Here is a 27459-nt window from a genome sequence, read left to right as displayed (position 1 = left end):
TTTTATTAAAAAGATAACAAAAAAAAAACTGAGTAATATTCCGACGCTACATTTCTTGATCTCAAAGTTAAAAATTTTTGATGGGAACTTAAAGTTGCTTAAGAAAGCCCTTCTTTCGTTCCGTTCTTCATGAACATTTAAAAAATAATAAGGACCTATAAATACAAATTCAGGCGCCATAGTATTGAAGAGTATGAATGTCTGAATATATCTCTAACAAGGTTTTTTCCAGAGATTCTCATTGTGATAAATTTTAACCAAGATTGTAGCCCATCAAAATGTCAGAAATCCAGCTCTCAGCTGGCGCCATCTATGAGTGTAAAGACAATGAGTGTGCAGGCGAGCTGGTGATAGCTAATAATGTCATATAACACCTGGGACAGCGCTGGAAGAAATTGGAAACCTTTTACTAGAAGGAGCAGACACAGGAAGGGACGTCACAACTCAGCTCACTGGTTTATTTCTCGACCATCCTATATATACCCACGAAGCCTTCCCCTACCACACTCTACGCAGAAATCTCCTTTGTTGGAAACAGTTCCAAATGGAGAGAACATACATGACACACAAAGAGATCAAGCGCACGCACAGACAAAAGAAGCCCTTATCTGTAGGACACCTCGGGACGTGGATGTGACCTTGATAAAATTGTCGTCGACAGCACACATAAAACGAGAACACTGCAGGGCATCGCAGTGACCTTGAAAGAAAAGTGCCGAACTATCCTAAACGGTAGCACTGAAACCAAATTCTTAGGGGAAACACGTATTGGTGACCTCTAAAGCGCGGCGACGGACCCTAAGCGCATATTGTCTGCCTAATCCCTCTTTTTCTTCCCTTTTTTTCCCTTCCCTTTTCTCGCGAATCGATGTGTTCGTTTACAGTCTCAGAAAATTTTGGGAGATGCTTCCAAGTTGCATTGATGTTTGGCTTATGAAGTTTCCCATTGATCAATCAATCAATCAATCATTTTATTTTTTCAAGACAAATGCAAATTCGACTTGAACGGCCCGCTGGCCCAAAGGCAAAAAAGTTGCCTGACGAGGTGCCAGCGGCCGGTAAGGACGACAAAATCCAGCGGCAAATACAAAAAAAAATAAAAAGAATGTGCGCATGCAGAAACTTACCGCAACACAATATCGTAATAATACTCAGACACCATGCAAGGTAAAAAAAATTACATGTGCGTACAAACAACACCAGGAAGCACAATAAATCACACCACCCTCCATTAGACACTCTCAGAAAGTGAGAGAGAAGAAACATAATCTCGAAATAAGACAGATAAAATGGCCTATAAAGTACCCTATGTAAAAATGAGTATACCCTTGCTACTACCCTTGCTTGATACCCTTGCTGCTACGGTGCTGCCCTTCGACTGGGTTCCCCTCCAAAGGACCGAGCCTTAAGTAGGCCCGGCCCCCTGGCGACGGAACCCTCTCGACCCACGAAGATGCGTGAGGTTGAGCCGAGAGGGAACGTCGGCGGGGTTCCCAGCCGTTGGGAGCCATCGCAGCCAGCTGCCTTTATTGGTGAGAAGTACAGTGGCCGTCAGGGCCTCAAGAAAAGAAAAAGTGCGGCCATGGCCGCGGGTAAGGGCGTGAACAATTGCGGCATTGTCACAGTGGACGAGAGTTCTCGGGGGGGCACAAAGCAAAGCAAAAAACACCGCGTACAGTTCTCGTCGGTAGATTCCCTTGGGTGTCGAGGTGATGACGGCCAGGTTTCCGCTGGGCGCACAGACACCGAGGCCAGACAAGCTGGCGTCGGAGTAAACAGCGTGCTGCACCGCTGGGGGCACGAAGGGGACCGCAGCGGGCAGCATGGCTAAGGTAAAAGAAAACACATGTACCCACTCCAGTGGGGGGGGAATTCCGGTGAGGGCGGCCTGGTGAAGGGGACGCAGGGCGTGGTAATGCCCTTGGTAAATCGAAAAATAAAAGTTCCAAAGGCCAGCCAACCGCTGGTAGGTTGAAATGGTAAGCGGGGTCTTGAGCACTTGGAGGGTGTCAAGGAGGTCCCTGTAACGCGCGGGGGTATGTCCAATGGTGCCTGTGTTGCCGTCGAGAAAAATCCCAAAAACTTGATACGCTGGCTGGGTAGGAGTTGCGAGTCATCGGGGTTCAGGCGGAAGCCGCACTGGACGAGGTCAGCGACGAACTTGTCGGTTTGAACACGGAGAAAGTTAGGGTCGGCGTGGGAAAAAAGAAAATTGTCGACGTGCGACCAGCACCACAATCCGCGTGCCCTTGCTTCTCTCGTGATGGCGGTGGCCAGGCTTTGCATAACAAAGGGGGCAATCCTGATCCCGAAGGGGAGGACTCGAAACTGGTAATAACTTCCGTCCAGACGAAAACAGGTGAGAGGCCTTGTACGAGGATGAAGAAAAAAATGGTAGAAGGCATCTTTGAGGTCAATTTTTGTGAAAAAGGGTTCCTTGGGGAGGGGGCACTGAGTCAGAACCTTGGGCAAAGGTGGTAAACAAAACGGGGGAGACGGCAAGTGGGGAGTCAAGTGCGAACAGTCCAGTATAAATCTGGAGAGGGACTTGGACTTTGGGACGACCTGGATGGGGGAGAGGTACGGTCCTCTTGCGGTTTCTTCAATCACTCCCGCGTTAAGCATTGACGCGACGGCGTCTCGGAGCACAGGTAGTTGACTGAGGGGTGGGTTCCGGGCGTTGAAGACCGAAGCCTTTTTACTTTTGATTACAAGTGCCGAAGGATCGAAGGGTGGTGAGAACCCAAACGTTGTGCTTACCTTATCCCAGTTGACTAGGGGTGGTGGTAGACTGGGTCGAACTGGGGGGTGGGGTGCGCCGGCAGCCAGGAAGGCTGGCCTGCGGCTGTCGGTTTCTTCGGCGGCGTCGTCGTGGTCATCTGGGGGGGGGGGGGGGGCAGCGGTTCGTGGATGTGGAGCCAACGCAATATGCGCATCGCAGCATCCTCGAGGCTGTCGTGTTCATCTTCTGGTTCCTCGTCGTCGTCCGAGGGGGTGGAGGAAGGCTCCGACTCCGTGGATGATGAAGAGGTTCCGGTAAGGTTGTGCAGGTCAGGTTCTCTGGGAAGGCCAGGGATGTCCGGTGGCTGCTGTTGGCCGGCTATGCCGGCTTCCCGGATGGCTTGGGCAAGTATGTCTTCTGGACGGATTAGGTCCTGGAGGATCGCCAACGTCGGGATGCCATCTACAATGGCCAGCACGGACTGTGCCTCGCCGAGGACGAGTTCCAATCGTGCAGGCACACCGGTGGTTGCATCGTAGTACCGTAGGAGTTCCGCGCACTGAGGGGGGACGGAGACTCCGGGTGGTAGTGGCACGGGTGACACACAGTTTATGGCGTCACTTACGTCTCTTGGGGGAAGGCCGGGAGCAGAGACGAAGGAGGCCTGGAAGGGTTCGACCACTGGGGAAGGCCCGGTGGTTCCTTCACTGGGTGTCGGTGGGGCCGCAGGGTGGTCTCCTTGGGGAAGGCCCTGGGAGAGCTGGTCCTGGGCAGGGGTCTGGACGCTTGGGTCCAGGGGGCCGAGGGGGCCCACGTCTTGTTGGTTACTTTTTAGTCTTCTTGGGAGACTTGGGAGGAGGGCGCTGACTCTTTGTGGTCGGCCGGTTCCTGGTGGGGCTGGACGCCCTTTCGGCAGAGGTGGCTCGAGGCTGGAGGGGCCGGCGTGCAGGGACAGGGGGTCCCAGGAGTAGGGACGCACTGGGGTCAGCGTACCCGTCCAGGGCGGCTCCCCAACCGGACTGCGCAACGTGGTACAGGAGGCGCACTCGGTCAAAGATTTTGAGTTTGTCCCGGTTGGGGAGCCCTGTACATCTACAGTCCCACACTTGGACAAACATCTCGAGCAGCTGTAGTTCTGTGACTTCACGTTTCCCAATGTGCGGGGGACGTCGACACACCGGAGCCGTTCCCAAAGCGCGCTTTCGAAACAACACGTGACTGCGCACATGTGTTTGGTTTTTGCCCGCTCGGTGAGAACAGCGCGATCCTTTTTTTAGAGCGCAGCTCTTAGGCGCCCGTTTGAGCTTGAGCGGCGTCTGCGTCGCCGTCACCGTCGCCGTCGCCGTCGGCGTAACCAGGGTAACCCCAAGGTCACGTGACCCCCAGGACACGTGACCCCCCAAGGTCACGTGACCCCTCTCAAGGTCACCCCAAGGTCACGTGACCCCCAAGGCACGTGACCCCCCGGTCACGTGACCCCCAAGGTCTCCTGACCCCCGAGGTCACGTAACCCCCGGAGATCACGTGGCCCCCCTCCCCAAGGTCACGTGATCCCCCCCCCCCCCGAGGTCACGTGGCCCCTCTCCCCGAGGTCACGTGACCCCCCCAGAGCATATTAAAGAATCAGGGTAGGAGAAGGAGGAGGAGAAAGAGGGGTTGTAGTGGCCCTAAGCCACACAGCTCGCCGCACGCGAGAACGACCATGCGCACTTCTTCATTGGAGACGATTGATTTTCACTCCCGCTAGGGGAGACAAAAAAGGAGATCGACGAAAAAGAAGAGTAAAGCAGTTGAGATCTGGTAAGCAAGCTTTCAGGTCGTTCTTTCTCGGACCTCGCTCGCCACCTCAACATTGGTGACCCGGAACTTGGCAGCAGCGCCATGACCTCGCCACAAGAGCACGATCCCCTGTCGGTTTCCACCGTCAACATCAAGTTACCGCCCTTCTGGACCTCTGATCCAGAATTGTGGTTTATTCAAGTGGAATCACAATTCACTGCACGACGCATCACCGCAGACCTCACAAAATACCATCACGTGGTGAGTAGTCTGCCGCCCGCTACAGCGTGTGAGATCCACGAATTGCTGTTTGCTCCACCCGCGGAGGATGCGTACAAGACGCTCAAAGAGACCCTCATTTGAAGGGTTACCCGTTCAGAACCTCAGAGATTCCAGCAACTGCTTCGCGAAACTGAGCTCGGAGACCGCACACCGAGTCAGCTACTCCGTCAAATGCAACAACTGCTCGGGACCAGGACGACGGATCTCGACAGCATAATGCTCCGAGAACTCTTCCTCCAGCGGCTTCCTACAAACGTGCGGATAATACTCATCTCCGCCGGGGAAACGAACCTCTCCAAGTTGGCTGAGCTCGCCGACAGACTAATGGCCGTGCCCTCTTCCTCTGTCTCAGCCGTGCAAGCAGAGCCAGCTACTTCTGACCAGTTGCAAGACATTCGAGACGAGATATCGCGCCTAACCGCCACAGTAGCTGCACTGCAGGAGTCTGTTTCCCACCCGTCTAATCAGAGTACCAAGCCGCGACCACAACAGCAGCATAAGGTATGCTGGTATCACCGCAAGTACGGTAACGCCGCACGCAACTGCGTACCACCCTGCGAGCACTCGTCGGGAAACGGCCGGGGCCGGCACTGAGGGCGACCAGTGCCTCCGCCTTGCCAGAGAGTCGTCCCTCGGTCTTTTTCCTCACCGACCGCGACAAGGGCGTTCGTTTCCTTGTTGACACGAGCGCAGAGGTGAGCGTGATCCCGGCGTCGTCTGCCGATCGGAAACACCCGAACTCGTCTCCCTTGCAAGCCGTGAACAACTCGACAATCGCCACTTACGGGAACCGCTCTCTGTCCATCGACCTGGGCCTCAACAGAACGTTCCGCTGGGTATTTATAGTGGCCGACGTAAAGTTTGCGATCCTCGGAGCAGACGTTCTTCGGAACTTTGGCCTTTTAGTGGACGTGCGCAACAGACGGCTCCGAGATCCCGTCTCGCAAACGGCCGTGCAAGGCAAGCTTTCTAGGCACCCCCCATTGAGCCCCACGCTATTAGGACCATGGGGCCCTGCCAGCTTCACGGCAATCTTACAGAAATTCCCTGATTTGATGCGCCTTCCGCAAGCGGACTCGGCTGTGAAGCATGAAGTGCGTCACCACATTACCACCACAGGCCCGCCCGTCCACGCACGGCCCCGTCGTCTATCGCCGGAGAAGCTACGGGTAGCTCGTCAGGAATTCGACCACATGCTCAAGCTCGGGATAATCCGCCCATCATCCAGTCCCTGGGCATCCCCACTGCACATGTTGTCGAAGTCCACACCAGGAGACTGGCGCCCGTGCGGAGATTACCGAGCACTTAACAGAGCGACATTTCCTGACCGCTACCCGGTTCCACACATTCACGATATTACCACGAACTTACACGGCGCCAGTCTTCTCTAAATTGGATCTGGTTCGAGAATACCATCAAATCCCCGTGGCAACAGAAGACATTCCGAAGACGGCCATACCAACACCGTTTGGTCTATTCGAATTCCTCCGGATGCCGTTCGGTCTATGCAACGCAGCCCAGACATTCCAGCGCTTCATCGACGGCGTCCTGCATGGCCTTGACTTCTGTCACGCCTTCCTCGACGATGTACTCGTTGCAAGTAACTCGCCGGAAGAACACGAGGAACAACTGCGCACCGTTTTCCGGCGGCTCACTGAACACGGAATCGTGGTGAACACCGCGAAATGCGAACTCGGTGTACAGAAGTTGGCTTTCCTCGGCCACCTCATCTCAAGCTCGGGATTCTACCAACTCCAGAGAAGGTCGAAGCCATTAGACAGTTTCCCCCGCCAAACTCAAAACGTCAGCTTCGCGAGTTTCTCGGCCTGGTAAATTTCTATAGCCGCTTTGTTCCCCAGTGTGCGGCCATCCTGCACCCTCTTCACAGCCTCTTGGCAGCACCAAGGAGTTCAACCACTGCGCTTGACTGGACCGATGAGGCGACAGACGCTTTTCGAAGAATCACGAACTGTCTCGCAGATGCTGCACTCCTCGCCTACCCTCAGCCAGGGGTGCCACAATGTGTCATGGTCGACGGTTCGAATACAGCCGTCGGAGCCGTTTTGCAACACCTCAACGACGGAGTATGGCGACCAACCTCATTCTTCTCCAGGAAGCTGACACCTACTGAGCAACGCTACAGCACATTCGGGCGCGAACTACTCGCCATCTACGCGGGAATCAGGCACTTTCGCCATTTCCTGGAAGGAGTAGACATTGTTTATACTAACGGACCACAAGCCCTTGACCTACGCCCTCGTTCTCTCACCTCAGATGGCAGCGCCCACGCAGCGCGTGAACTGCGTCAGATGGCTTACATCTCGGAATTTACAACGGACATTCGCCACGTCAGAGCGGCAGACAACGGCGTGGAGGATGCGCTATCGCGTAACCCAATCAACGCTCTCAACTTGCCCCAGGAATTCGACTTAAGAAAATTGTCGCTAGCTCAGCGTGGCGATCCAGATTTGAGTCGACTGCAATCTACAAAAAACGCACTAAAGCTGCAGTGGTTGCCTCTCACCGGAGCGCAAGGCAAACTGTGCTGTGATGTTTCCACAGATAACCCCCGCCCTTTTGTGCCCTCCAGTCTCCGCCGGGATGCCTTCACATCGCTGCACATGCTGTCGCACCCAGGAATCCGTGCGACACAGAAGATAGTAACTTCCCGTTTCGTTTGGCCCGAGATGAACAGAGACGTCCGGCAATGGACTCGAGAGCGCCTGTCCTGTCAACGAACGAAAGTGCACCGTCACATAGTTACACCCTTGGCAAATTTCCCAACACCGGACGCTCGATTCGACCATGTCCATGTAGTCGGACCGCTGCCGCCCTGTCAAGGTCAGGCGTACCTGTTGACGTGTGTCGACCGTTTCACGCGTTGGGCGGAAGCAATTCCGATTCCCGATATCACTGCCGAAACAGTCGCTCGTGCCTTCCTCCATGACTGGCTCTCTCGTTTCGGCGTGCCGTATACCATCACAACGGACCGAGGCAGCCAATTTGAATCCACCCTCTTCAGTGCCTTTACTCAGGTCATTGGCACCACCCGTGTAAGAACCACGGCCTACCACCCAATGAGCAATGGCATGGTGGAGAGATTACATCGCCAACTCAAGGCAGCCTTGATGGCGAACGAGAAGCACTCCTGGATGGAAGCGCTTCTTCTCGCCCTCCTGGGCATCAGGACTGCTTGAAAGCAGACATCGGCTGCAGCGCAGCCGAGCTTGTCTACGGAACGACGCTGCGTCTCCCCGGCGAGTTCTTTTTGTCCAGCCAAAAGGAGGCCCAGATAAACCCCGGCGACTACGCGTCTCGTCTCCGCAGCATTATGGGCAAGCTTCGTGCTACACCCCCGCGTCAGCCAACGACATGAGCCATTCATCTGAGCACAGACCTCGCATCCCGCACGCACGTGTTTGTTCGACACGACGTGGTGCGACGATCACTTCAGCCTCCGTACGATGGACCGTACAAGGTTTTGCGTAGGGGGGATAAGATGTTCACAATCGACAGGCGCGGTCGTCGGGAGGTCGTGTCAGTTGACCGTTTAAAACCGGCCCAAGGGTCTTTCGGAACCACGGCAGCCACCCCCGCCGCGAACACACCCCTCGCCAGACCGCCGGCTCCATCTACGGAGATCCCGAACTGACCCCCGCTGCCCCCGCCAACTAGCATCGGGCAGAACACGCGCTGTGAATGGCGCACCAAACAACCCCCCACCCCCCCTTCGTCTAAATTTGTGATCTATTTTTTTTTCTTCCTTTTCAGCCGTGAAATCGTTCGCGCACTCACTAGAGGGGGAGTGTTGTAGTGGCTCTAAGCCACACAGCTCGCCGCACGCGAGAACGACCATGCGCACTTCTTCATTGAAGACGATTGATTTTCACTCCCGCTAGGGGAGACAAAAAAAGGAGATCGACGAAAAAGAAGAATAAAGCAGTTGAGATCTGGTACGCAAGCTTTCAGGTCGTTCTTTCTCGGACCTCGTTCGCCACCTCAACAGGGTCTACCCTCCCCTCAGTACCCTTCCCTCCTCCTCCTCAAGAGCCGCGCTCCAATTCGGCGTTACAGGGAGTTGTAAACTGTTTTCACTTTTATTAGTGCTTACCGTCATTAACATTTTCTTGACGCTCAACTGGCAAAGCTGGCAGATGCGAGCAACACTGTCTTCGATGCCAAGAATAGTTTAACTAAAGCGCCTAATTATTCTGAACTGTGATCAAGTTCAGACTTTTTTTACAGCTTTCTACACTTTCTCTTATTGATTGTGTCGCGATTTGAAAGATTCGCGTTTTTTATAAGGACAATACTCCCCCTTCCACGCACAAATTTGAATCGGCAAATAAAATAAATGTCACTGCGAAGACTTTGTTTATTACAACGAAAAAAAGCGTCGTCTCACGCGTGACTCGTCCCCCTCGAAAGCAGGCCGCACGTAAGAAAAAAAGATTGCTACGAACGATAGCTATATCTGTTTCGAAGCACCCCTGCGATTCAAAATTGGGAACGTTCCGGCCACTTTTGGCCGGAACGAAATAGCGAAATATAGCGCCGCCTGTGGCGGTTTCACCGCACCGGCCAAGAATCACTTGTGTCAATCTTTTTTACGGCCGACTGTACATAGTGTAAAAATGAGCATAATGCTTGTGTATGGAAGGCATTACACGATTAAAAATACCATATATTCTACGGTCGTCAGTCAAAAGGACAATCTAAAACATTGACAAATAAAAAAATGGTCAGAAAAAAAACTCCCTGCCCATAATTCACTTTAAAACAATAATAACAACCTATGCAGGCAAAAGTAAAAACTAAGCTGGACAATTTATCGATTCACCTGCCGATTATTCGATTAATGCTTTAATGGGGATTAATTTGTTTAACCGGTTAATCGAAAAATTTTGACGAACCAAAATTAAGCAAAAATTAAATGCTTTCACTATGCAGGCCTGGACGCGAGCACACCTATATGAAGTGAAAAAATTAAGGTAAAGTATTAACTTAAGGTAAACTGTAAGTGGGAGATTTGTAACTTCAGACATGTGCAGAGGGTTACACATGTCCCAGCGACTTCAACACCGTGAAAGTGTCCGTTTGGCGCAGCAGAGACTACTGTGAGCAATGAAAGGAGGTCGCCCTTTTCGGAGATTATTAATGAACATTTTTGCCTCATGCAGCTGAAGTAATAATGTGTGAGTGTTTTCTAACTGTTTTACATAATATTGAAGTTGATTCAGAATTAAAATGATTGCGTCGTTTAACAGATACTCAGCAAAAATATAGATGCAATTTTTATTTTTAATCAATATTATTATGCATGGAAATGAACGAGACCGATTAATCGATTAATTAATCGATTAAAGGGTGGCGATTAATTGGGTTAAAATTTTTAATCGACGCCCAGCCCTAGTAAAAACAATAATACATTTACATAATATGTAGCTCATGTTTGACCAAGAAGGAGCGCAGCTGTTTTTTAAAAGCCCCCGTCGTGCCGGCAAGCGATACGTTGTTGCCTGGAGCGTTTAAGAGCTTTTAAAGTGGTTGCCTAGAGCGTTTAAGAACGACCCTCATAGTGTCATCTCTCTCTTTAAGTAGAACTTCCGTTTCTGGCCAGAGCGTACAATTGTTGCATTCCTCGATCTGCTTTGCAATTTCCGAGTTCTGCGCTTCCGTGTTTACATTTCTCCTGTGTTCTAATAACTTATCGTTGAGGCATCTCGAGGTTTGTCCCACGTACTTGAATCCGCATGTTAACGGAATTTTATATACTACACTTTCTTTACACGGAGCTGAAGGTTCCCAATGGGCCTTCTTACAGCATCTGTGGTTTGACAGAAATGGCGTCAGCCTGCTCATTTTGAAATCTGAGGGGAACACTACGCCTACTCCTAACTTTTTGGCGCAAGCCTTTAGGCTGTGGGAAATGCCGTAGAAATATGGGATTACTGCTATCTTTTCTTTGTTCTTTTTTTCTTTTCCTGGTGTCCATTTTGAAGTTTTATCTCTAACTGCCTTTTGATGAATTTCTCTTTCATATCCTGCAGATTCCAGCCTCAACCACTCTTCCTTGACCGCATTAACCATAAAATGAGTGCATTATTAACGCAATGCGTTAGTTACTAAGGGCTTCACTACCCATTGCTTTAACCGATTTGGCTTGGCAACTCTTCCTACGTAGCACACGTTTGCCGGCTGTTTTTCCAGTACTCCCAACAAAGAGCTTGTTCGGCATGTATGCGTAAATCAAGAAACTGCAGAACCCCATTTGCAGGTTGTTCGGTGGTAAACTTAAGCTCCGGAGGGCTGTTTTCTTACAATCGATTCCAAACACCGAGCATCCTTCATTCAAAAAGCGCAAATAAAAATATCATCAAAGTAAATTTTTACCAAGCATTGATTCAAGTTCTTTTCGTTAAGGGTTTCAGTTACGCACCTATCTAAGGTGTTCAGATAGATTTTCGCTAACATCGGTTAGCTGAGTTTGAGACGCCCCTTTCTGTGTCTGTTCTATCTACTAAATAGTTTGTAATTTATTCCACCACAGTCTCAGGTGTTATATGACACGGTTATCTATGAGTGTTTCGGCAATATTTCCTCTTCAAATTGTGCAATGTGTTATATCTCCCTGGGCTACTTGCGTCTTCAACATTTCGTCATCTTTCCTTTTTTTAGATTGTATAAATTTTGTTATAACAGAACCCCCTTGCCTTTTTAAAGTGATTCCGTTTTTTATTTTTATATGTATTTTTTTTACCCTTTCTTATATCTCACCCACCAATCTTCCAATACCTCTTAGTTACCATAATTTTCTCCCAATCCATTTGTCCATCCATGTCTGTAAATTCTAGTGCCCCCTCAAAATCCGCAGTCATCCCCCCCAGGAGGGCGGGACAAAGCCCCTGCACCTTAAAGGGGTCGTGCAAAGAAAATATATATGAACAGTCCTAATTTTATAAAATTGATGAGACTTCAAAGATCCCAAATCCCAAATATCACGGCGAAATATTACGTCCACATTTTATAAACAGTGTTTGAACTTAGCGTTTCTTGGGGTGCCTGGAACGACTATGCGACACCGTTGCCCAGCTTGAGCAACAAAACGTCACAATAAGACCTGTGTAATGTTGAGTATGTACTGTATTCTATATTGTGTTGCAATAATAAAAAGTAAATTATGAAAATAGTAAGGAAGTTACTGGCGTTCTAAAACTAATTCGGAAGTACTATATCACGTGATCGCAGGGAAGTTTCGTTTTCAAAGAGATTCGAGACTTCCGTCGTCCGGCAACCATAGCAGCGCCGGCTCGCCGCGTCCCCGCTCCTGTCGCCCCGTCGTCTGCTCGCCGCTGCGCATTTTCTGTGCGGGGCAAGTTTCGGTTGTTGTGTGTGCTTGGCGTCGTTGGCGTCTGTTGTGTGCGCGCTTCAGCACTTGCCATGCCGACCGTGTGTCTTGTGAGAGAGTGCAGCACGAGGTATGGTAAAACGAACGACATTCGGTTCCATAAGTTACCGGACCATCCACAGCGAAGATCGGCCTGGCTTCGAGCCATTGACCGCGATGGCCCGGACAACATCGGTAGGAGCCAGGGCTACCTGTGTTCCCATCACTTTTTAACTGGGGACTACGATATGAACATTGAAGTGCGGCGAAGCCTTGGCCTGGACACGAAACGGGCGCGTCTCAAGCCAGATGCCGTGCCCACACAACATCTCTGGTTCGACGCACCGCCAAAAAAACGAAGGTCTGAGGTACGTTCGTGCGACGTGAACTATCAAAATTCGTTCAGCTTTCTAAGTAATGTCTTGGTTAATTATGTCGTTCTAGGATCTCAGCGGCTCACCGGACGTCGTTGACATGATCGTCGAAGAAGGTCCGATTCCAAGTTGAACAGTAGACGGCTGGACACAAACGACCAGAAACGCCGTCACAGCTCTCTGCCAGACTCACGGGGGAGACGTCCAAACACAGTGTAAGGTTGTCATTTTTAGTCTGGTGCAACAATTTCCTTTAAGGTGGATGCAGTATACATTCATTGCATCCGTAATTTGTTCTCGAATATGGTGCCTGAACGGTGATTGCTATAAAATATAGCTACTCTCAACTCTGAACTGTAATATCAGTTTCACCTCGGAAGAATCGAACTGAAATGAATATATACAAAACAGAAGGGCTTTAGCTTATATGACAACTATTTTTTCTTGCAAGTTTAGAAAGAGTTATATACATAAAAATGGGACGGGACAACAGAAAGATGTGTTGTCCCATCCCCTGTCTTTATGTATATCACTGTTTCTAAACTTACATCATTACCAACGTGCTCACTAACAAGTATATTTTTCTTATTTGTCTATTTATTAACAGTTACGCAGGCGAGCTTCTCTGTTTGGGCAAAGAGAACTGTGGGGGTGCAGACAGATACACGGCAGTCGACTGGCAAGTGCACACAGTGTGGAGTTGTGTCTACTGACACTGCTGCTTCTGTCTCCGAAGCAGCTCCCCCTGCTCCTCCCCTGCCCCTTCCCTCAGTTGCGCCTGTGGCAGGACGAATGCCCTCTCCCATCCCGTTCCTGTCCCATCGTCTGCCACGCACATCCAGTCCTGTTGAATCTGATGCTTCAGACTTGGAGTATGAAGAGGACAACGACCAGGAGGAAAAGGGCTATCGGGAAGAGGAGGACGACGAGGAAGGAGAAGACGAGCAAGAAGAAGAGGAGGAAGAGGACAATGTGGAACAAGACTCCGAATTCTTCCCTTCATTCAACGAGACATTCTTGAAGTAATACTCTCTACTTTCTTTACACCCTGCATGGTTTGCATGAGATAATGTATTACAAACATATTACTCAATCAGGTCATCTTTTTAGGGAGCAAAGCACAGAGATGTAACTGCAATACAAATTTTAGGCTTTTGATTCCCCAGAATAATTTTATACTTTGCTCTAGTTTTCTCTCAGTAAAAAGCAGGTGAGCAATATTTGCCCTGGAAAGTTCAAGAAGGTAGCAAAATAAAATTGTTTGGTTGACTTCGTCATGCTGTGGAGCACGGGTGTGCAAAGTTGTCAGGCTTGGCACGCTTAAAATACTTGAGCACCCCCACCCCTTGGGGTTCATTTATAAGTTATGCTTACTAATGAGTCCAGTTTTCATTCATTTAGTGCTTTCCCCTGATGCCCATAAAAATACAAATTAAACTAAGTAAAGCCTTTCCTTGCACAGCAAACTGTAAGAGGTGACGGGTGCACCTGCAATATCCATGATTATTAATTTTTGGCCAAATTTAGAAAAATAAACTGAGGTTTGGCCCTATATAAAGATGTAACCAACATTTTCTCTATTTTTGACAAGGCTGAAAATGAAAATTCGTACATGTACAGTGACGCAACAGCTAGAAGAACGAACGCTCTGTTTGTCAACAGCCGCATACTTGCGCTCTTCAACAAAGATGTTTCCAATCAGTCAAGTGCCCACATTCCTTTGTGTCAACACAGACACCTCAGAGGAAAATAATGTTCTCTTCATTGTCAACTATTGAGAACACGATGACAGCTGCCGGGTATCTTTTGTGCCTTTCCTGACAGGCATGTGCTGTGCAGTGGATTAAGAAATCCCGCTAGTTGAAGCTGATAGTAAAACATTTGAAGCAGTGCCAAGGCGTGTCTTTCAGTAGCTTAATTGGCGGGTCCCGGAGGCCCGGCAACCACCAGACATGATCCCGTGACCCCTCGCGGAAGCGGTGTTGCAAGTTCCACTTTGCACACTTCAACTAACTTTAGAGGACTGTCTACTCTTCTAGTGCACATCCAAAGTACTGAGTGGTCCCACACAATACCACTAACACACACTGTTAGAATGTCAGTTTGTAGGAATGGACGTCACGTTGTAAAGCATGATATGCGTACGTGCATGATGGATTTTCAGTTTATTGGACAGTGGCAAATACAATAATGCACACTGGAACACAAAAGAGAGTTCCTTTCTGAGCAGTTTCGTCAACTCCTCTGGTATTTTTATTCTTGTAAATTATTATCCCCAATAGCCCAAAACAGGAATGATGGATGTCGTGCGTCTCATCTATTACTACACTCATGCTTTTTCAGACGTGATAGCAACATTGAAGAGGTCCTCCCGGAGAATGAAAGAAAGTTCATCGTGTTTGAGACATCTCTAAAAGAACTCTTCAGGGTGTGCCGGAAATGCCATGCACCATGCGAGAGTGTGTCGAAGGTGTCGGGGACACTGCTGAAAGTGCAGACGCTCTGCGTGAACAGTCACTGTCTTCTGTGGAAGAGCCAACCGATTCTACACGGCAAGCCAGCGGGCAGCGTACTGATGTCGGCAGCAATACTTTTCACCGGGACGAGCCCCACCAGCGTGCTACGAGTACTCAAACATATCAACGTGCAGGTGTTTGGAGCCCGAACGTTCTTCAATTATCAGCGCGGATACTTGCTTCCCGCAATCAACAAGGTAAGATGGACTATTCTATAATAGCAAAGAATCCTTTAAGCAGACTTTCCTATATTAGCCGGCATTGTTATTAACAGTGCCAACATCTCCATTATTTTTGTGTTTTATTATAAAAAAGATATGTTCAAATGTGTCAGGGACTGCAGTTTCAAGATTTTTACGTTCTTGATTATCTTGGTTTGGTTGTATATTCATCCATATAAAAATATAGCTCATTTTGGCACACACGACCTTGTAGTGATTTTTCTTGATATTTTCACTTTGAGGTAATGACACAAGAAACAACCATGATGAGGGACCTTTAGCTGGGACAAAGTGTTGTAATTCAGTTAATTCTGCATTACACAATCACACTTCCTAAAACCTGCACAGTCATATAGTTAGCGCGTCAAGCAATGTCGGTACTTGTAAGAGGCACAATGGGCATCTTTACCTAGGAATGTTACTAGTTGTACTACTGTGTAGATGTCAAAAAATGTGTCAGATGCACTGGTAGTTCCAGACCGGCTAAAGCACTACATTATCTAGCTCCTTTTTTTACCTTCCCTCGGGGTTGGCTAAGTATGTCATGTCATGTCATGAATACCTTTTTGAGCAGCCTCATCAAGACGTGAAGAAATAGTCCTCAAGCATGCGAGAATTAATCATTCCAGCATTTCATAAAATCTGCATTATTTTTTTGATGAAAACATCTGTAATGGTTATAGTATTCAGTTTCAACTACGCCTCTGGTTTTCTTCTCTGGCATTAGGGGTTTTTATATGCTAATGACAGTCTCTGAACATTCATAAAGTAAGATAGGCTTTTGCAGTTTACAAAAGTATACTTACATATGTAATTGAAATTTTGCAAAAATTAAATTTGCTTGTTCCAAAGAATGAGCATGCCAATTTTTTTGTCTTTATGGCTACAGTTTTTGTCCGAGATGTTCACATGCTGACAGAAATAGTGTGAACAAATAAGTCTGTTTTATTAGTGTTGTAAGCTGACAAAACCTGCCCCGATTTTTTTTTTTTATCATTGTCTCATTCCAGATCTGGCAACAACAGCAGGACGAGCTGTTCGGTGAACTGGTGGGCCACGAGGTAGACCTCGCTGGTGACGGGCGGTACGACTCGCCTGGCTTCTGTGCGAAATACATGACTTACTCCTTGCACGCCGCTCAGGTGAAGAAGATTCTCCACTTCGAGCAAGTGCAAGTTGGGGAGGTAAGTTACAGCTACTATAACAAGATAGCCTTGTTTTATGACTAGGTTTCTTTCCTCTCCAAAAGTGTGCAGAGGCTAAATCCAGCACTGCCATGGAAAAACATGGATTTATCAAGTGCCTGGAAAAGGTGAAGGGGCAGGGGCTCAAGGTCGCGTCTGTGACCACGGACAGACATGTCCAAGTGACGAAGTACATGCGTACGGAGGAGCCCATGATCCGACACTACTTCGACGGCTGGCACATTTCAAAAGGTACATGGCTTTCAATGTGCAACTACATGCTGGAGTTTGAGGCAAATCTTGGGCATGCCCAACTTAGGCTGCCCATATAAAAACTTGTGGGACCCACCTAGGCTCCACAGGGTCTAAAAGCAATGATGTGGGCTCCAGGGCGCCTAAGCATGGGCATGCCAACTAACGGAACATTTAGATTAAAATGATTTATATTGTAGGGGGGAAGCTTTTTAGGGGCTAGTCATGTCCATGTCCGTATGTCTCTCCGGCGTCGGGGGCTCGTGCTCCTGCTCGTGAGCTCACGAGCACGTCCCGTCCTCGTGTAGGGAAAAAAACAAAGAAACAACCGCATCTCCACGTGGTTAATGATGTTGATTGGGGCGAAGCTCTGTTGGTGCCTGTTTGCGTAGACGGTGAGCCGCAGCATGCCGAGCTTTTCGTTTGCTTTCATCCATGTCAGAAAGAGAATGTGTGGTATGGAAGGTAGTTATATACGCATCTGAGCATTTGACCGCGCGTGACATGGATGAAAACGAACGAAAGGCTGGGCATGCTGCGGCTCAGCGTCTACACAGACAAGCACCACCAGAGCTTCGCCCCAATCAACATCATTCACCACGTGGAGATGCGGTTGTTTCTTTGGATTAAAAGCGGCCGCCGAGCGCCTCCCCCCCTCCCCGTTTCCTGTGGGGGCCCTCTGTTCTTAACCGCCCCTACGCCCCTCCACGCCCCCCTCTAAGCTTCCACGATAGGGGCGGCGGAGGCTGCCTTCTTAAACGTCCCGCGAACCGACAAAGGAATGCAGATCTCGAATGGAGATATTGTTTTCAAGGTTCCACATCTATTGCATCATGTCTCTAGCTACCAGCATAGACTGCTTCCACGTACACCAGCTCACTTAGTACTTTTTCCCTTGAGTCACACTGTCATGACCACGACAACAGGAAAAAACAAACAGTGGGGAGCGCATATCCCACCATATTTTTTTAAAGGACGCGAGAAATAAAGTTTTACTTGCAGGAGCAGATCAGCAAATCTGATATATATTTTGAGCACCTAGACTAACACCTTAACCCATTTCTTCATGTGCATTGTTGTATCACGAATGTAAGAAGCACTTTCCACTGTGTTTGTTACAATTAAATCATACCTTTTAGGCAGACTTTCTATTCTATTACGAGGCATATTTTCATTGTTTGACTCTCCCAAGTAGGACAAGAGCTGGGGAATTGGTGGGGCAATAGGGTTTCCGACAGCCTTTACGAAACCCACGTTGGTCCCACATGGGTGCAGCATGAAATGGACACGCCCAATATGGGCTGCCCATGGAGTGCCACGGTCGGTCCCACCTCAAATATGCGAGGTTGGACACAGCTTGGGCAGGCCCAAATTGGGCTGTGCATGCAATACCCTCGTGGGTTCGACCTCAGTTACGCTAAGGCACACCCAATTGGGGCTTTCGTGGGTCTTGCGTCGGCTGGGGGGGGGGGGAGGGGGGGGGGCACAGTTGCGGAGGTGTGGGCTTCAGGGGGGCAAAGTATCGGCATGCCCGTGCAGTACCTCCGTGGGTCCCACCTTGGCAATGCGGAGGCCAAATTAGCGAAAATATGGGCAAAGTTGAGCTTGCCATGTAAAACCATTGTGGGCCCTACCTCGGCTCTGCAATGGCCCAATCGACTGTGGAGTGTGGGCATGCCCAACTCGGGCTGCCCATGTAAAACCCCCGTGAATCCCCCCTCGGCTGTACGGGGGCCAAAGGCAATGATGTGGCCTCCACAGCGGCTAAGTGTGGACGTGCCCGAGTTGGGCTGCCCATGTAAAACCTTCGTGACCTGCAAAACCAATGTGGGACCCACGTTCACGGGGGATGGGGCAGCCTACATGGGCTTCCCTCTCGGCTCCCCTTTAGGAGCCCACTTTTTGCTCATTGGGCTTCTATTTATGAGACAGACAACGGCTTTGTGGTAACCATATTACACCCTGTAATACAAAAGCTCGGAAGGAGATAAATTACTAGTAGGTATGTAATTGCAGTTCCAATTCTACCTCACTTATAGGCATCAAGAAGAAGCTGGCTGCTCAAACGAAGCGTGCTGGATGTGGCATGCTCGAAGTCTGGATCCAGCCAGCCAGCAACCATCTCTTCTGGTGTGCTGCCATCTGTGACGGCAACCAAGACTTGCTCGTCGACATGTGGCGGAGCATACAAGCCCATGTCGCAAACATACACGAGGGCCACCCAGGTCTCTACTCACACTGTGCCCATGATGACCTCGGAGACAGGCAATGGCTCGCCCCTGGTAAGCATGTTTGTGTTTGAATCTCGCAAGTGCTTTTGGAAGATATCTTGCGTTCACTTCTAGCATAATGATTTAATTTACTCAGTATCTCCCTGCGATAGATTGCAGCCAATGGTATGGGCCATCCCAGCCAATCCGGCTCTTATTAAACTTGCACTCTGCATATTGCTGTGTCTAACCAGAAAGTCACATGGCATGCTCGCAGCATTTGGTTGGTTCTGACGGCTTGTAGTGTCCAGAGTGGTTCATGTAGAAGAAGAAAGAGTACAGCTGTGCATCATGTTATGCATACATACACTCACTACATAGAAACTCTAATATTCAGCTGCAGGGAGCCTTGAGGCAGCAACACAATGTACGGTAACCTGTCCTTCTTTTCCACCAGAAGTATGTACTGTATGCCCACCCTTAATATGATACATGGCCTCTGAAGTGACTAATTTGTTAACAAGAGGGCTTAGTGTCCGCATTTAGTTAGTGGGTAAATATTTCTCAGGTGACATAACTGGCACTGGAATAATTCTGCCTAATCACGTGCTGCCTATACTGCCTGCCTAACAAATGTTATAAAAATATTATCTTGTAGCTTGTATGCCAAAATCAAATAACTATATATTAGAAAGTTTGTTGCCCTTTCTAATGATTGCAGGCACACGAGCACATGACAAGTTCGTTGAGGTTACCATGGCACCACGTCTACTCAAGAATATTCGGCAGCTGGCCCCTTCCACACACACATTCAGCCTGGAGTCCTTCCATAGTGTGCTGAACGGGTTTGCGCCCAAGTCTGTGTCCTTCTCCCCCAACGGCATGCGTGCAAGGTAAGTGACAAAGAAGCTCGTCTGCAAAGATTCAAATTTACAAAGATCCTTGGTTTATTTGTCTCATTCCAGAACACAACTGGCAATATTGCACTTCAACGAGAATGCGAACAACCCGCAAGCGATCACTGCTGATGGATTGCCTCAGTGGAAGATCTCGTATCCGAAATCAAAAAAGGGAATGGCTGTTGCCCGTCCCAAGCAAGCTGGCCCCTCGTACAGTAAGTGGACTGCTTAGTGTTGTGACGAATCTTGATTTTAGAGTGCAGGAAAGCATCAGGAAAGCGTCAGTTCAGAACGAATGTTCTGCTCTAATGACTTAATCCTCACAAAAGTCTTGTCAGTGTCCGATATGTTGCATGGCGAGAATGTTGTGTCTTGTACTATCCCTGTGCATTTATTCAATTTCAGACTATGTCAACCTGCTGCTGAAAGAAACGACAAACTGCTGCAAAATGTGGCCATCGTTCAAGGTAGCTTTCGCAGCAAACCCCTCCACCGCCCCCCCCCACCCATGAGCCACTCCTTCCCAAGGCCTTCGAAGAACGAGCTGGTTGCAGCAAGGAGGTCTAGGTTCGCCCAATCCACGAAGAGCACCACACTGTAGATCAGGTGGGTGCTCCTCTATATCATTAGCTTATTGATGCTGATAGGAAGACATTGAGTTTATGAAAATTTATTTGTAGACACTGCAATTACATGGGAGAGGGTACATAATTTATATACTACAGAACACGGTTTACATTCCGAAAATACCTCATTTCCTTTATCCTTATACAATTTTAAATAAGATCAGGTACATATTCACTTCACAGGCAATGCAGTAATAAATGCAAACTATTACTGTCTGCTATGTGCTATCATCTAATCCATCATTTCTCACACACTGCTAACAGCAACCCATCAAAAATAAAAAAAGACATGTTGTGACCATCATTTCCCCCCTGTTTTCGTAATGCGACTAGTCACTAATGCAGAAAATGAGGGTTTACTTCACAGTTGATATAACTATAGTCTGTTGCAGCTCAAGAATGGCAGGCGAGTGGAGAGTAGGAAACCACTTATCAGGATTGGTGGCTTTCTCCTCTCCTTTTAAGCATTCAGTGCAAATGTGGAGGGAAAAGGGGAGACTTCTGCTGTTCTTGAGTTGCAAAATATCATACTATAAGTTACAAAAACCACCACAAAACGTGGGCCTGACTGCTTATAAACACAAGGCTGATGTTTGGATATCGCTACTCACTCTTCTGACTCGATGTGGAGCTCGAACCAATGCTTTATTTTTATTAATGCCACCACTAAGGAGCCAAGCTTTCGTAAGTGTGTTGCGGCATAGGCAGCAGAACACTCACAACTAAGGTACTCAAAAGTAGGTACTCTCCTGTTAAACTGCCCAAACCCTGGAAGTGGCTAAGGTTCAAAATAGCAGCCTCAAATACTGAATTAATGTAATGTCTACATACATTGTGCTCAGCAGATGTCTGATCTAGACAAGCAAGCTTCACTGGCTTTAGGGGGATTAGTTCTCGAATTGCACTGCTGAAGGATATCATTCGCTGTACCCTTGTTCAACTTCCCAAGATGCTACACAACCACCTGTTTAATGTTTTGTGACCGTCTTAACTTTAGCCTGACGTTGAGGAAAGAATGTGCGCCCTGTTTACCTGTAAAGCATTCAGATATTGTGCATAATCCTTCATCGGAAAATTACGTTCAACTCTGAAAATATCTGTATAATGCGCGGTCTTGCCTTGATAAGCAGTGACAAACAGTCCTGGGCGATTTTTTTTCATGGAAAGTAAGATACATTCCTTATGTAGTCTTCATTTATACATGATTGCAAATCAAAACCGAAACTTTAGCTGCAGAAGGCAAGACTGGTATCAGATTGTCAATAACATGGCACATTCACATGGTATGAACAGTTACATGAGTTATCATGCGAAAAGGCATGCTCGACTAAGTTCAGCGAATGCAAAATGGCACTCACCGCACTGATGCAATCTGTTGGCTTCGCATGGAAAAGCAAAAAGACAACTGAAGGTCAAACTGTCAACAAGACATATCAACCTAAACTCGTTTTAACAGACTTTGCTAGTGCCTAGGATTTAGGGCTGTTGTAAAAGAAGTATGCAGAATGCAGACACAAAGTTGGATCAGTGGCACAGATAGAAAACCTACCAAACTTGACAAATCAGTATGTTATATTTGAATGTCTGTTGTAATGCGTTTATACTGCAATAACAGTGTTAGCTAAAGTGAACAAGCGGTACAAACTGCCATGTTGGTTGTACAGTCTGCCTCCCACTTGAGTTGGTTCATCTCTGTGACTTGACGCATCTCAAACTTATGACTAGTACATTAAACATTTAAATGAAATTGTATAGTAATATTTGACCCGTAGACTACCTTGATGATACTAAAAATTTGGTGTTTTCGCAATGACAAAATTGAAAAGACTATCTTTTATGGATTTTAGACATCACCCTCTAATTCTGGTGCACCCCCTTTCCCTTTTTAATTAACACAATGTGAACAGCATAATAACTTTGGCAAAGATTTTAGTTTCTGTTTGCATACTGAAAGCCAGTGTAATCCTCTGACGGAAATCTCTCCCTTATCTTGTGTACAGCACAGGCTGGGAGGACCTTCCTGTGATTCCTGCCCAGGCGTCCCCAAAGCCAGTGCGCCAGTTGGCTATAGCTGATGTACCGGTACCGTCTGTTGACATGGAGAAAATTGTTGCTTCATATCATCCCAATTGTATTCAGCACTGTTAATTGAAAATCAAAACGTCCAACTTGCTTACAAGATGGCCAACTTAATGTTGTTAGACTGTTGAGGCAACACATACCGATATTCAAAACTGCACACTGTATACAAACTCGTTTGCATCACCAGGTACTGGTGCTACAGCTGCACGGTGCCAAAGACACAGCTCACATATTACGTGTAGCACAAATCCTTGTTTTACATTTTGTAACGGTTCAATAAGAATCGTTCTGAACCTTGAATTGTCCTTTATGTCGACTGTAGCCTCAGCCACTCGTCTCGTTTTGTTTTGTTTCTTCTACTTCATTGTATTCTCTTCATGCTACACCTTCTCCTCCCATGAAAAGGTTCACAACCTGTGAACTAATGTGAGGATAAAGTCTCGAAAGCGTGCCGGCAGAGAGAGACTTGTACGGTTCCGCAGGTTCATACTAAAGCCAGTGCTCGACGTCTCAGTTGGCACAGGTGGCGTCTGTTGTGTATTTATAGGTTCTTCTTGGCTCCCATTTCTCATTGGCGATGATGCTCGGGGTCTAACGTCTTGATTATTCGGTCAGGTTCGGTATTTGGGTCACTTAGTATTTCAGATGAGTGATGTTCCTGTGTGTCTTCCATCGTGATTTTGTTGAACTGCTTGTCAATGTAGATTGCTTCAACTTCGTTAGAAGGCTGCATCGTTTCTTGACATGACCGAAGCAAGTCAGGCGGAGGGTCATTGCTTGCCGTAGAGGGTTGTTCACTCTTTTGAAAAGCAATGCTAGCGCCCTGCGTTTCTTCCTTGAATTCAAACAACTCAGGTGGACAATCGTCTGTTTTCATGTGGTTGCCATTCCTGTTCGGAGATAAAAAGAATGTCCCAGGAACCTTCTGTAGCACTTGCGCCTGCAGGCAGGCCGCTGTCTATGGCACCTAGATGATTGGAGTTGCCGGTAAGGTTTCAGTCTGTTACGATGCACAACGACCTGCTTGTGTCTAGAGGCTTCAAGCTCAATCCGAAATGTGTTCCTGAAACTTTCTTGACAACACTATAGGGCCCCTGTCATGGCAAGTGGAATTTTGACAATTTGCCCCGTTTCGCCGCTGGGCAGTGAAGTAACAGTTTGTCGCCAACTTTAAAATCTTGCTAGTGAACGTTCCGATCGTCATACTGTTTTCTGATGCTCTGCATCGGCGTTATGCAGTGTTGCAGCTGCTAAGATGCGGCAAAAGTCGTCGAGGAGATTCTTTCAGGGGCTGCGACGTGCAAATTTCGATACGGTGTTCGATAACTTCTGTGCGGCCAATATCAAAGTCTCCCTGGGAAATGACGTCCTTGAGGGAAAATAAGAGGTTTCCTAGGTGCAGGAGATCTTGGCTAAATATTTGTGTTTTAAAAAGAATAGTACAAAGCAGATGTTCTTTGTTCCATTTGTTTTGGTGAAGTGTCATGCATGCGGATTCTTGTGTGCTGCTGGCATTTTTGGAGGAGTCTTTGAAATAAGAAGTCGTCATTGGCGTTACTAATATGATCAATGAGCCCTTGTTCCCTGGTATAATCGGACCGCTTGTTTTGTGTCGTTCAGAACGCAAACTGGAATGGTGCTCCGAACCACAACATGCTCTAGAGTGATGTCGCTTCTTTTCGCTAAAGGAGGTCTATACAAGGTTCCAAGACACCATCAATTGCCGGTCCCTCATAGTTAAACTTGGCCATCGACAAAAACTACACTGCGAGGCGAAAGCCTCACTGGAGTAAAAATTCTCAGTGGCTCCATTTTTTCTCCGGTAGTTTCTGCACATGGTTTCTTTGCTTGCAACGAGAAATCCAAAATGTTAAGACAGAACCCGTTCTAGTGAGGAAGTCAGTGCCAAGGATGCACTCCTGGGTTATACAGCGAATGACTAACACTGGATGTGCAGTCCCGATGCCTGCAACCTCGGTTTATGGGTAGCAAGTGCCTTCCTTGTTCAAAGTTCCACAATTCAAGGCGTGTACATTGCGCTGTTCGGGTACGATTGCGGGCTTTGCATCCAGTAATAGCGTCCATGCGTTAAAGGCAATGATAGCTACTGACAACCCCGAATCAATGAAGTAGTTTAGTAAAACACCTGCGATTGCCTCTAGTGCCATGACAAGCTCTGTAGCTTTTGTTCAGCCCCGTGTTGGTTGGGTGCCTGCGCAGGGCTCCATGTTGAGGCATTGATCAGTTTTCCGAATGCCTTTGGTTCAAATGTTGATTACAGCTGTTTCCTTCTCCCTTGTTCTTTATCCTGGCATTAAAGCTGCATGCGAATGTCCTGCCCTGCCACAACGGAAGCAGCGTTGCTGACGTGAGACATGGGCTGGATTGCTAGAACAGCGGCGCAGCTGAGGCTGGGCGAAAGAAAGCACTGCAAAGGCTGGGGCACGCAAGCATCTTGAGACATGGTGTAAGTCCCGCTTAGCTTGTGCGCTGGCTTTGGCAGTGCTTTCTTTGCCCCAGTCACAGCTGAGACGTTGTTTCTAGCAAGCCGGCCCTGGGGCCCTAATCTGGACATTTGGCGAGAAAGACAGTGAGAAATCTGGCGGCTATGATTGGCCGGCGTCAAGGTCAAGTGTGGCGTCGGCCAATCACAGCCGCCAGATGTCTCGTCGACCTTTTCGCAAAGTGTCCAGATTAGGGCCCCTGGTGTTTGGTTGTTTGCCCCCTCTGGAAGTTCTCGATCTTGTCCGCGAGAGCAGCCATGAAAGAAGTGAGGGATGCTATGTCCGCTTTTGTGGCATGCCGTGCCCTCACCCGCAGTAGTAGTAAACGACGTGTCTACTGATGCTTTGCCGAGACAGCTGATGCAGTTTGCAGCGGTTACTGCAGCTGCCAGAGGTGTTTGAACAGCAATGAGTGCCCGGCACCGGAGGTCATCGCCGAGTCCCGCACTGAACTGATCCTGCACAAGAGCTTCAGGGTCTTCGTAAGGCATTGCTGGGTATGCCTTGGAAAACAAGTTTATCAGGTCGTAGGCAAGCACGTCATATGGTTCCCCAAAACGGTGTTTCCACGTTCAAAATTGCGTGGCAGCGACTTCTCGTTGAGCATGAGATCCAAAGCACTTTGACATGGCAGCGAGTAGACAGGCGAAGGATGCGCAATCTTGCAGATCCAGATGCTGGCAAACCAGGAAAGCTCGTCCGTGCAGTAGAGTCGGTAGGAACAGCAGCTTCTTGCCGTCATCCCAATTGTTTCCGCAGCACAGACGTTGAAATGGCATTCCCAGGCATCATAGTCCTCATCTCCAGAAAAATTATCAGGCACTGACCTGTAGTGCTGTCGCCATCCCACCGGTGCAGCAGTTGCCATCGTGCTGCTGCCACCAACCTAAGGATTTATTCGGTCTGAGCCCCGAACTGCCCCTTTTGTCGACCGTAGCATCAGCCACTTGTGTGGTGGCCCATGCGCTCTCCCCGTTTCTTCTGCTTCATCGTCTTCTTTCCATGCATACATATCTTATGCTATGGAAAATGAGTCATCCAGTGAGTCGTTGGTGTGAAATTAGCTTCTTTCTTCACTACTGTGATTCCATTCTGTGCAGTGCTCTGTTTTCTGTCTAAATTTACAACTTGCTTATTTTCTTGTCCTAATTTTTGCATACAGTATTTGTCGAGGTCAATTCCATGCAAATTTATACTGAGGCAAAGTGTCTGTTTTCAAAGTGATACAAGTGTTACCAGATGCACAGTAATAAAACAGATGTGTATGGACTGCTTCCTTTCTTTGTCATTGTTTTTTTATATCCATAAGGAGACACTTGGACATACCATTTGTAAGTCTGGAGGTACAGCTTATCAACACTCGCATGTGCTCTCAGCGTGCTGACGCTGTAAACGAAAATAAAGCTAAACGTACAATGTTACTGATACTTCGTCTCACCTTGTAGGGTCTATTACGCATACGTGCGAGCTTGTTGCTTTGCGCGTCACGGCTCGGCGGCTGCATGAGCGATTGTACAGCGCGAGGTCCATGCACAACCTTCGCAGTTAGTCCATGCTACTGTGAGACGAAGTACAGGTAGGAATATATTTGCACCCGTAAGCGCAGGCGCCTCTAGTACATATAGGCATGTAGCCTGTATGTGACATTACCTTGTGTTCTCGACGCGTACGCCGTGGTCCTGGAGCGTATGGAAGACGACGTCGAGCACCACTTCGTCCAGGCACAGCGTGTGGAAGCGAACATTCCTAGTAATGCAGCCCGACGGTTGCTTCTCGGTCGCTGCCGGAATTTCGCGGCAGCAGACGCTTTCCACGATGGTCGGCATCGCCTCGCACTGGCCGCAGGTGCACCTATTCGAATGTTTGGGTCAGCGACTGCGCTCACTTGCGAGTTGATTTACGGCGTGTAGAACACGAATACTTACCAGTTTGTACAGCCAAGTCGACCCGGTTCAGGAGGTTGATGATCAGGGCTCGAACGAGCTCTCGTCGAGCCGCGCGCACCTCGCTGCTCAGAGCTCGCCCCGTCTTCGCTGTCGGTGCCGTCGTCGGATGATGAGCGGTCTCGTACTCCTCGGAGGGGGGTGTCCGCATAAGGCACAAAGCCGAGACGTCTGCTTCGCTCGATCAATCGGCGCTGAAGCTCGGGGAGGGCCAGTCGATCGGACATCTTGCATCTGAGGGACGTATCTGTTCGCCTTCGACTTCTACGCGTGACGTCAGAAAGCAAAACTTTCCGATTGGCTGTCTTAATGTGACGTAGCCGTTGAAGAGAGAGGCAAGCTGCCCGGGAAACCGAAATTGTCGTTTTACGCTAATAAATTAATCCGGACGATAAAACGGATGCGCGTGGGTTACCTGATAGAGGACCGGCAATCAAAATATCGCACATAGCGCAGAATTTTCAAAAACGTTTCACGA

The 27459-nt window shown here is 48.4% G+C and overlaps 2 protein-coding genes and 1 non-coding gene across 3 annotated transcripts; 2 read left to right on the top strand and 1 right to left on the bottom strand.

Moving 5' to 3' along the window:
• Positions 1-4603: 4603 nt before the first annotated feature.
• On the top strand, positions 4604-8560 carry LOC121838328. Its single transcript, XM_042294517.1, has 3 exons — positions 4604-4768; positions 5006-5284; positions 8555-8560. Exons 1-3 carry the CDS (start codon positions 4604-4606, stop codon positions 8558-8560), a joined length of 450 nt encoding a protein of 149 aa, XP_042150451.1.
• A 3219-nt stretch (positions 8561-11779) lies between these two features.
• On the top strand, positions 11780-20365 carry LOC115327119. Its single transcript, XR_006078464.1, has 9 exons — positions 11780-12538; positions 12615-12802; positions 14888-15257; positions 16292-16465; positions 16531-16717; positions 18757-18999; positions 19649-19820; positions 19893-20041; positions 20232-20365. It is a non-coding gene; the product is annotated as an uncharacterized LOC115327119 (transcript).
• Positions 20366-20425: 60 nt separating this feature from the next.
• LOC121833030 (P2X purinoceptor 7-like) lies at positions 20426-27234 on the bottom strand. The gene is made up of 3 exons (XM_042286093.1): positions 26964-27234; positions 26689-26889; positions 20426-22541 (listed from the first exon to the last, which is right to left on the bottom strand). The coding sequence occupies exons 1-3, from the start codon at positions 27206-27208 to the stop codon at positions 22382-22384; spliced, it is 606 nt and encodes a 201-aa protein (XP_042142027.1). The 5' UTR covers positions 27209-27234; the 3' UTR covers positions 20426-22381.
• Positions 27235-27459: the final 225 nt, after the last annotated feature.

Source organism: Ixodes scapularis, unplaced genomic scaffold, assembly GCF_016920785.2.
Source record: "Ixodes scapularis isolate PalLabHiFi unplaced genomic scaffold, ASM1692078v2 PGA_scaffold6__148_contigs__length_123643588, whole genome shotgun sequence".
NCBI classification, from domain to species: Eukaryota; Metazoa; Arthropoda; class Arachnida; order Ixodida; family Ixodidae; genus Ixodes; species Ixodes scapularis.
The sequence above is the reverse complement of the archived record's forward strand: the minus strand, read 5'-3'. Positions and strand labels throughout refer to the sequence as shown.